The sequence below is a fragment of the Esox lucius genome, chromosome 2 (assembly GCF_011004845.1).
Source record: "Esox lucius isolate fEsoLuc1 chromosome 2, fEsoLuc1.pri, whole genome shotgun sequence".
Lineage (NCBI taxonomy): Eukaryota > Metazoa > Chordata > Actinopteri > Esociformes > Esocidae > Esox > Esox lucius.
Genome location: NC_047570.1, coordinates 25,333,522 through 25,345,133, shown reverse-complemented (window position 1 = coordinate 25,345,133; position 11,612 = coordinate 25,333,522). Strand labels below are relative to the sequence as shown.

At 38.6% G+C, this 11,612-nt stretch overlaps 1 protein-coding gene across 1 annotated transcript; it reads left to right on the top strand.

Moving 5' to 3' along the window:
* The first annotated feature begins 4,987 nt into the window (after window positions 1–4,987).
* irx3a (iroquois homeobox 3a) lies at window positions 4,988–8,409 on the top strand. The gene is made up of 4 exons (XM_010892670.4): window positions 4,988–5,456; window positions 6,079–7,129; window positions 7,631–7,697; window positions 8,058–8,409. Exons 1-4 carry the CDS (start codon window positions 5,241–5,243, stop codon window positions 8,110–8,112), a joined length of 1,389 nt encoding a protein of 462 aa, XP_010890972.1. The 5' UTR covers window positions 4,988–5,240; the 3' UTR covers window positions 8,113–8,409.
* Window positions 8,410–11,612: the final 3,203 nt, after the last annotated feature.

The following is an 11,612-nucleotide window of genomic DNA, read 5'->3' as shown; positions in this document are numbered from 1 at the left end:
GCAGCGGGATGGATAGTGAGTGGGCAGCGAACGGAATAAAAACAGCTCATACACCTGCAATGCAATGTTGGCAACAAGCATCTACTGTTAGAAAATGGGAATCAAATGATTTTCTATGTAGGAACGACAGTAAATGATTTATTGAGTAGGCCTATAGCCTATCATATCACCAAAACGGTGGTTCTTCCGTTTGAAGTGTTCGTACAGGCCTACGCACAGGTTACTGTTTACTTAATAACCATATGGCCATATATTCGTGGTTGTGGTTGAAGTACACAAAGCATCGTTATATCTGAGTTTGAAACTATTTTATACTGCTTAACAGTCGGTATTTTGCTAAGGACACGTGTTGGTAAACAGCGGTAAAAAAAAAAAAAAAGTGACCCGGGACGGCTAATAAAACAAGTCTGAAACCCCCAGGACCGACTGCAGAATATTTATCAAAGCAAAGCAGCGAGGAGGAGAGTCTGCACCCAGACGGAGGCCATTTGACACCGGGCGCTCTGACCTTACCAATCAATTACTGCCCGTGGCTGGCGGCAGCTCGACAATTTACTCCCAAATTCACTCTTTATAGGCTCGTTTCTGAAGCTGCCTCTTCTCCCCACCTCTGATGAGGCAGGCGAGAGAAACTCCCGATAGATATTACTACAGACGTAAACAGCGAGCAGTCGAGTCCCCGTCACTGCTGTTAAGTAAAGCAAGTCTATGTTGGGTAGCATGCGACTGATTTGGGGTTGAACTCGAATATATAGGCGTGCTTGTTTACTTATTAACATTTAAACTATGATTAACCAATTCTTAATCATTTACTGTTTGGCTGAGGTTCAATGTTTAGTGTGTTGGGTTTTGTCGGCTAGCCCCAAGTCTAAACATTATTAACAGCATGTTTTGCCAGGTCATTTCCAAGTGTAATTTTCACGAAAATGAAAATTATATGAAATGGTCAACACCATGATCTGCATTATTCAACCATTTTAAGTAAAACGAACATTTAAGGATATACAACGTTTATAACCTATAACGTTTCATTATCCTATGATAGCTGACTTGCCTATTGGCCAATAAAGCACGTGCTAACTAGTTATATGTAAAGCACATGTTAACTACTGTAATAATTTAGTATTTGATCTGATGTTATAATACAGTTTAATAAGTTGCAGTTCATTGAATATTAATTTGTTTCCAGTTGCTGTGCGCACAAGGATGGCACTGTTCAAAATTTCTTACTTTTGCACTAATGAAAATCGAATTTATCTATTTAATATGCATGGTTGAGTTAGTGTAATGTAATTAAAAACATATTATTTAAATTATGCCAACAGTTTAAAAAAATTTAACTTTATATCTATTTGGAGAGTACTTGGTTGTGGTACGAACTACAATTAATTTCTGAAACTATTTCATTTATTGGATTAAGTCCCTCTGCTCTTTAAACACCGCGAGATTTATTGCTCTTTTATTTTTCCTCCAAGGGGACAATTTGATTCGAAAGAACATGCTTTTAGATGAAGGAAGGCCTACAGTTTTTACTCCACTGCTCTGATTCAAGCCACCTCTCCAGTACCTCCGAAGTGTAGATATTGCTCTTAAAATCTCTTACACTCACAATGAGGTCGAGGGGATAAGGGATAAATAGCACACGAGGTTGTTACTATTGTGCTGGTGTTCAGACAACGCATACAAGGGACTCCTAATGGCACGTTGAATTGTAGCTTTATACAGTTTTGTCACTGTGGGATAGAACATATGTTGTAAGTTGTATTCAAGATTTAACTGAACCATGTCTCGTTTTTATCGGTAATAGGTCGGTTATGGAAAAGTTGTAAATCAAATTGGACACAAATAGATATTAACAACAGTTTGCACTCATACCATTTGCACATATGAAATATAAGAAGCACATTTCCGAGCAGTCTGAACAAACTCCGCAAACTGATGGATTTTACTAAAGTCTCCCTCAAAATAAATAACAAAATAAAAACTTGTTTTTGAAGGCAGTAAAGCAAAGCACACAAACACAGGCACACAGACTCACACACACTTCACCATCCCCCTCTTCTAACAACAACCCAAAACATCAAGGGTCATTAATTGTGTTTTCTTTTCAAATCCTTTGTCACCGCAATTAACCGATTATGATCAGAGGACTCCTTTAAAATGGATTCCATGTGTGATAAGAAATGTATTACTTGTTTTCTGTCGACTAGGCGTTATGGAAAAGATCCAAATGTGTAATTTGAAGAGCCTCTGTTTGAAGCCTTTGATCTTTCCTTTTTCTGGAGCTTCATTTCATCATTTGCGATGTCGCGGCGTCTTGTGTATTGCATAAGGAACCACTCTTTAATGATATCCTGTATATATGCTTTTGAGAATGATGTTAAATTGTGTCATCTGCATAATTACCCTCAAAGAATTTTCCAAAAAACACCCTTGGAGGCATTATCATGACTGTCCTCTTATTTGAGCCACACTAGCCAATACTGGTTTTTATAGAGAAAACAGTGAGAAATAATAAAAAAGAGAATAACAAGTAGGTTTACAATATTTTTTAGAATTTATTATTATTAGTAGTAGCACAGTCTATGTAAACTTAATGTTATTTGTTTGCCTCAGTGCATAAAGATTTTGATTCATTCATCCATGATATGTGTATGTTATACTACACTATATGGGAGTCAGGCCGGGAGCATAGGGCAGCTTATGGGGCGCTATACGATGTTTAGTGTAGGAGAGTGAGAGCTGTGAGTCTTAATGTTTTTATGGCTATGCCAGTTTCCCGGGTCGGTGTGAAAGTGTTAGTGCATGTGTGTTTGATTGGGGTAATAAATCAGATGGAGTCCTTGGGTCCCTGACAGGTTCGGGGATGAGACACGTGTCCATCTGAACTCCGAGCGCCTCTGAGCGGACACTAACTGGCAGATACTGTATGTCGCTGTCACACTCACACTTCCAAACACCTGCTTTTATTCTAGCGCAAAGAAAGCACGAACGCAGGCAGTTCCAACATTATGCATTTGAATACACGTGTGACACTTGACACCCACGTTTTACTGTAACTTCACCTCTTTTAGATTAACTCATTCAACTAACACATTCCTTCCCCACTCTGAAGCCAAATGTCAATGTTAAGTTTCTCATCTCAGCAGTATAGTTTGGCCCCTCCGTTTACTCTGCTCCAGGTCTATGTGTGTATGTATGTAAGTAAGTGTGTGTGTGTGTGCACGCGTCATTCTCTCTCTCTCTCTCTCTCTCTCTCCCTCTCTCGCTCCCCCCACCTCTCTCTCTCTATCTCTCTCTCTCTCTGAGTGTTATTGACTGCTATAGTGATTACCATGCTGGTCGGATGGCATCAGCCACTCGCTGTAATTAATAACCTCATAATCCGAGTTCGGTAGGATGTCACGATGCCAGCACGTTCGAGGGAAACACTGCGGTTCTGTACTGACTTTATGGAAACAAGGCGTAGCCTTATGGGCCAGTCTATATGAGAAATTATAGCTGCTATTATCCCTCCCAGACAATGATAACTATCAGCTCCAGAAGAAGATTAAAGGTTTAAACAAGTACATAGTTCTTGGAAACCAGATCTCATCATCAAAACTAAACTGAGATTAATGAGATTTCATCTCCCTGTCAATATTGCGCTGAGACTTATCATATTCAAATAAACTGCAACAGCAATACATAATTCGCCCCTGCAGTTGTTTTGCAAACTATTAACAGACATATGATGATACAAAGATGGGGGTATAAAACGATTACGGATGTTTCCTACATATTTTTATATATTGATTCATGGAATTTCAATTCTGTCTCGCTTGCTTTGTTTTAATCCGATTTATTTACAAGGGGAAAAATGGTTTTGTCAAATTCATCAGGCGGATTTCTTAAAGGGAGCCTAATCTTAATGACTATGTGTAACAATATTGTAGGTATGATATTTTCCTGGAATGGATGCCTTGGTACATAAATACAAAATTTGATTTTATAAGACTATTTTTAACAGGTCTAACTTATAGGCCCTATGTGGCTTTACGTGCAACATCAATAACATTAGCCTGAATACAAAATAAGTGCTACTATTGTAATATTAGTATTATTAATACTAATGTTATTTCAATATTGTTGCAGTATTGTTATAAAATACACATTTTTTGTGAGGTCTTTATTTTCGATCTCTTAAGGCTTTGCAACAATTTTTGTTTCCAATGTCTTACTTTAAATGTAGCCTAGATATATCTACCACAAAACACAACACACTGTTAATTACTTAATGCCATTGTTAACGTTTGCATTTTGCATTAATTAACCGCGCATACGCTAATCACTCTGCTTGTCGTTTTTTTTACGTCTTACACCTTATATGCTAAGGGTTTGATATCCCAAATTAACATATGTTATTGCAGAGTCCGATCCGCTTGCTATTAATGTTGCTAGAAGCGCCCACAACACCTGAACCCGGTGTAAAAAACAAAACAACAACTTGAAAATATACTTTAGGCATTGGCTACATGAGCCCAAATCACTTTAGACAGGCAAATAATAGAAATGACTTAGGTATTTCTATCCAGTGGACATGTCTTAACTGAATCGCGGCTGCACACCCGTGAGACACATGCATTTGAAAAAACTACAGACACATAAGCTTACGTGAAGATAATCACTCAGCAACACTGAAATATTTACCAATTGTGAAAATGACCACAAATCGTGAATTAGCACTAAAAGTTGGTAGGTTTGAGGCGAATAAATAACAAATTAAATGATTGGCGAGCCATAAAATGAGATTTGAAAACCATTCAAATAAGAGATCGCGACGTAGGTGCACTTATCCACGGGAAATAGAGAAGAGCGAGAAAGCGAGAAGAGAAAGAGAGCGAGATAAGCGAAAGAGAGAGAGCAGGGAGGGAGAGAGAGAGACGCGGGGTAGAGCGAGAGTGTGTATAGGGGGTGAGAAATAGGAGAAATAGGAGGGGCTTCTAAACGACTAGAAATGTCAATCAGAGCAAGGAGTCCCAATAATCTAAGGCAATCTGTAAGGACCTGACCTTAGTCCATCCAGATCAATAGGGAAGTGAGGGAGGAAGGCGCAATCGGATCGTTTACACTGGCTGTTTCTGAGGAAATATAGACTTCCCTTACACTTTGTTGTACTCACTGTAAAGTGGATATCTCAGTACGCACCGCGAGGGCGATTCCCTGCTTTTTGTGATTGCAGCAGATTTTTTTCTACGACCATGTCTTTCCCGCAGCTGGGATATCAGTACATCCGACCGATATACCCACCGGAGCGCCAGGGGATCAGCAATGCCCGAGCCGGGACGGAGCTGAGTCCGTCCGGGGCACTCTCAAATGTTCTCTCAACTATGTATGGATCACCTTTCGCCGCTGCAGCACAGGGCTATGGAGCATTTCTGCCCTATTCAAACGATATATCAATTTTCAATCAATTGGTGAGTGTATTTATTTATACATTTAGTTTCTTCAATTCGCGTCTTTCTCAAAGACTAAAAAGTAGAAGGGGGTTATTTAGAAAATGATCCATTCGGGACTAAACACGGACTGCTCGATTGTGAACTTTGTTACAGACTGCTTCTTTGAAACAGGAAAAGCAGCCTAAAAGTATTATATTAACCAAAATGTAATTCGAAAACCTATGACAGAACACTGGAATAAAGAAAAAAATTACTTGGCCTGATATCAAAGCCAATATAGGCTATTAGCTACATTATAGCGTACAGACGTTAAACGTGTGGATTGACTAAAAATACCTTTAATTATTTTGCTTTTAAATGTTTTGCAACTCAAAAAGTGAAGTGTGTGATAATCGTTTGTCTTGAACAGATGTCGAGCATAATTTTTTTTTAAATTTAAATAAGGTGTTAATTTTATATTGTTTTGTTGTAAACTCACACGTGAAGAAACAGACATGTCATGTGCACGGTAAAAAGTATATTTATATTGCATAAATGTTGTGATGTGGTCTTGTTCATATGTTTAAAAAATCTATTGGCAAACATCATTCATCTTTAATGTCTCACACATCCCTTTGGGTCTTTGCGCTTTGTCTTTTAGGGTGCTCAGTATGAGTTGAAAGACAGCCCAGGAGTCCAAGGACACCCAGGATTTGCCCACCATCATCCAGCTTTTTACCCATATGGCCAGTATCAGTTTGGTGACCCGTCCAGACCCAAAAATGCGACCAGGGAGAGCACGAGCACACTGAAGGCCTGGCTTAGCGAGCACCGTAAGAACCCCTACCCCACCAAGGGCGAGAAAATCATGCTGGCCATCATCACTAAAATGACCCTCACCCAAGTGTCCACTTGGTTCGCGAACGCCAGAAGGAGGCTAAAGAAGGAGAACAAGATGACCTGGACTCCACGGAGCCGCACGGACGAAGAGGGGAATGTTTACAACAGTGATCATGAGGAGGGAGAGGAAGGGGACAAGAGAGAGGATGAGGAAGAGATCGATTTAGAAAATATCGACACGGAAAATATAGAGAATAAGGACGACTTGGATGATCAGGACGACCTACATGCTGATTTAAAATTAGATGGTAGAAGCGACTCTGAAATTTCAGACGGCTATGAGGATTTACAAGGGCCGGATCAGAGGTTTCTAAAGGCTGTAGTGAAAGAGGGCAAAGAAATTCACGTGGACCGGGGCGAGCACTTCCACCACCACCATCATCACTCGTTTGAAATTAAAGCGTCACAACCAAACGGCGAACAACTGAAATTGAACCCGGTGTCCATCAACTCGCCCCCGTCAGAGAATAACGCGGCCCCGACCCAAAAGCCAAAGATTTGGTCTTTGGCGGAGACAGCAACAACCCCAGACAATCCCCGCAAATCTCCACAAATGAATGGCAGTAACACAGCTGGGCCCGCAACCCAGACCATCATCAGTCCTCATCATAGACTTATCTCTTGTCCTGTTGGGAAAATCCAGAACTGGACAAACCGAGCTTTTTCTGCCCACCAGCTCGCATTACTGAACTCTAATCATTACCTTGGACTGGCGAACCAGGCTTCGGCAAACGGCCTCGCCCTCTACAGCAGGCAACAACACCAACACATCCAAGAGGATAAGAGTCATAGCTCAGACACAGCGGTCACAGGTACATGTCACCAACACTGAGGCTGGCCTGACTGTGTAACGAACTGTGCCCTGTTACTCTCTTTCAGACGTATCCCTTTTTAACACTATATTAGATTGACCTGTTCTGGACATTATTTTGAGACCGTAAAGATTATCATAAAATGTTCCCATGCTGTCGTTTATGTGACAGAAATAAAGTGGTGTTAAAACTTTGAAATGGGGGAATATGAAGCAGTCTAAATAAAAGGCCGAAGTCACTGGTTTTTAAATGTTATGATAAGCTGGTTTGTCCTGAGATTGAATTGTTATTCATATCCGAACATATATATTTTTATAATTCTACAGTTGGCTCCATGTCACATAGGGCCTGTATTTTACGTAGCTTACATCTATTTAACCCATGACTTACGTGAAGATTCCAAGGCAGTAAAGACATAACTCACTGCAACAATGCTGTGCTCTAGTTCTACAGACAGGCAAATTAATGCATATTTTGTTTTTATTACCATTATTATTTCAGAGAGATCTAGTGCCTTGGAAGCAGAGAAAAAGTTGTTAAAAACAGCCTTCCATCCAGTTCACAGACGGTAAGGGACTGTCATCTTTATTTTGTGGGGTTATTATTTTTGATGCACATTTTATTGTATCTTCGACTACCGCATGTACGCAAAATACAGCATTTTTGTCTTATTCGTAGGACATGGAATAGATAGCTTCCTCTGTGCTGGTGTTATTTCGTTAAGGCCTCAGAATAATTTTTGCATATTTGTCATGCAAAACCCCCAGCTCAAATTTACCACATTGGATTTATAACCCGATCTCAATGTCAAAAGCAATTTTAACATTATACCACTTTATTATTCAAGCAATTCATCACCTTGCAGTTGTAGGTTATTGTGATTTTCATTTTACTTAGTCTATTTCTTTTCTTGACTCGTGTGTTGCAGGCCTCAGAACCAACTCGAAGCAGCCATGGTTTTATCGGCTCTCTCCTCCTCCTAGAATTTGTTTTTCACTTGTTATTTTTTAATTTTAATCTGTTGTAAGGAATGTAAAATAAGAATAATACATCTGTGTATACTTACCTTGTAAGCATGTCTTGTGTAAACCTGCTAATGTAATAATGTATGAACCAGTAGTCTGTGAGTTTTTTTTTTTTTTTTTTTCATTTTGTAAGTTCTGTGAGAATTTGATGTTAAAAATGTTTTGTATATAAAGATAAGAAAATGTACATACTTGTGAACCAAATTGTACAAGAAAGTCTATATTTTGGCTAATAAATGAACTGCTGCAACTTTATTCAAATGTTTGTGATTTTTGGGACTCAGGTGTGGCTGTCTTGTCTTCGTGTTAAAGGTAAAGGAGAAATAACTGTTGTTGAAGTATATTTCAAGCAAGGTTTGCAATGCTATGGTTTGTGTGCCGATGTGTTTCAGCTTGTTTTCGTGTATGTGTGTCGGTGTCTGCGTGGCCAGTGATAAGTAGTCTATATTAGGATTTTAGACATTTTCATATTGGATGGATTTAAGAGTAATTAGCTGATTCTTGCATCGTACATTTCGATATTAATGTTGTGGGATTATCCGTGTTGAGGCGTAACAGACGAATTAAAATAAATAATACTTTCATTAATTTTCGTCAGAAATTGCATGGCATATAAAGAGAAATTAGTGAATGCATGTCTGAAGATTTGGATGGATAGTTTTTGGTGAGAGGTTACACAGGTTATTTGTAAGGCGTAAATGGGTTGTCGTATAGGTAAAATGTTATCTTCTGTAAATACGCGTGTATTATATACTGTATACGTATATTCTTAAAATACATGTATACATTTTACAGTCGTCGGGGGCTGCACTGATAACCACACGTGACCAACAAATTGTGATAGCATTTATTCATTTTTGTTTCCCCATGTAAGATAATGTGCATGTCAGAAGCGTTGAGAGAAAGTTTATGTAAAGTTAGAGTTGGAGCTCCCTCTACAGTCTAATCTAGTCACCATTACAGGGACTGTTTGAATCTGATGTCCGGGTATATTTTTCAGATTTTTGTGAAATCTTTGATAAACGTAAACTCACCTAAATCCGAAAGTGTCCTGTATTATTAATATGTACTCAATACATTTAAATAAATCAACGCGTTTGGCAGGGGCTTGCATTCACTAAAATACAACATTTCTAGCAGAAGGCTTGCATCGACCTAAATGGTTTAGTGTGGTGATAATTGCATCTTTAACTTATAATAGCTTACGAAACGTTTACTATATTAACATTATTTGTATACATTAATTTGTTAAAGGTTGCTGATGCAGAAAACACCACATTGAAGAAACAAATAGAAATGCGGTATATATTCATAAAAGTCGTTGCTTTATTGAACCACACTTAAATGCAAGTTTGTTCCCTAACAATACATTTCAGTTTGCAAAACATGATTACACTTTTAGGTGGTGCATTTAACACCCCCTTTTTAAAATGGCCTATTAACATTTCGTAAATTGTTCAAAACATTAAAACAGGTTAGGCCAATTGCAAAATAACATGAACAAATCCCAGTAATGACAAAATCCTAGTTACAAAATGTAGAGTGTCCCAGCAGTCAATTGTTTAGTGAAATTATGAACAGATTTCCAAAAGAAAACATTTAACGTCTAAGAAAATACAATTATGTAGAATCACAAATGTGTTTAAAATACATTATTATAAACGGTCTTCTTCATTTTTTTTCGTTAACAATTTTGAACATTAAATGGAAAATATACGATGCATAACATTTCCTATATGTTTATTGATGTTCTACTAATACAATTTATATAAATCGCACGTTTTTCACACATTTAACCAAATGAGCACTGAACGCTTGTTACAGTACTTGGCCAACGTCAGAGCAGGCCCGCTTTGTTTTCAGGGCTCGCTCTGGGACTGTTATATAGCAGCGCAACACAACAGACAGGAAAAGACCAACACTTCCAACACGCATTGGACGATGTCCTAGAGACCCAGTCCCGGGAGAAAGCTTTAGACCCAAGCTTGGTAGTCCACTAAGTAGCCCATGCAGGCCGTCTTGCGCTCCTCTCACCATGCTGTCTTCCTGTTCAATCAATTATTTTCTTGAGAGCCTCTATGCGCGTGCATTATGCAAATCCAGAAGTCACAGCGACCAGTTATGACACTGATTGATGTAATAATTTTTTTTCTTTGTGAACACTTTCCCTCGGAAACACAACCAGCACAGTCGGCCCCGCGCCGTAGTGGCGCAGGCGCAGGCAAAGTCACAGGCACAGCGCGCGAGTGACCAACATTCTATCACCAATGACCCACTTAGAACAGATAGCACAGGTCACGAGGGAGAGCATGCCAGAAAATGCTGTGTGGTTCAATCGAACTGGGGCCTAATACATCTTAGTAGCATTATGTAAAAGTAAACACGAATTAATACATTTAGTATCTGCAAATATCATTGTCTGGCGCTGTATTGTTTTAAAATGTCTCTTCATTGACAGAATAGATTGACAAGGTACTACATAATTATTTATCAAAAACACATTACAAATATTTTCACTCTCAAAGAAAATAATTGCAGTGGAATAATAAGCTATCAAGAACCCCACAATTGTATCCTCTCCTTGTCCTCACACATATGAGTGCACATGCTCATTACGATCATAAATATTGATGATGATTATTTTCCTTCAGAGTTCTGAGGGAATGTTTGTTGCTAAGGGAGCTGCTGGAACAATCTCTCTTGATCATGAGAATTCAATCGGAATGGCTATGAAGGGACAGGGATGGGTGTTCAGAACGCAGAGGGACTCCTGATCCGTGCATTGAATTACCCACAGCGGTTAATTTTGAAGTTGAGATATGGCTAGAATTTGTTTGGAACGTTGATTGATTAAATTTAAACCTTTTTTCACACACTGACAGTTTGTTGAATTCACAAATGGGTTGGTCGAATGACAGAAACTCCACGCTTTTGGTTTAATTGTCCCCTAAATGTGTTATAACTGCACTTTTAATTAATTCAAAGCATAACACGTAAAAAGTACTGCTAAATGATCTCCACAGACATGTGACTTCTGCAAGCGATTTTACAAAAAGGCCTACCTAAGAACTAGTATATTACAGTAGTCTCAAAAAGTGGCAATTAATGTTACCTTTTTATGATAGCCTCAACTTTGGCCTATTTACTGTATTACAAAGCAATAATGAATTGTGTTTGGTCAACAACGCAACCAAATATGAACCTACGACGTTGGCTGGGATCGTTTCATCTGAGCCACTGGCGTAATCTTATTCTTGACCTTTTATTTATAATATAAATTGTCAAAACGTTAATAGGCTATTTTGTATTGTAAATATCATATTTAATTGTGTTAGTCAATATCAATAAATATTAAAGTATTGCCAAATATCAAAATTTTAAGGAAATTAAGGCCTATATTAGCCCTACAGACTTTGTCTGGCTGAAGTTCTAGGGATGTTGAAGTCAGGTCTAATCTC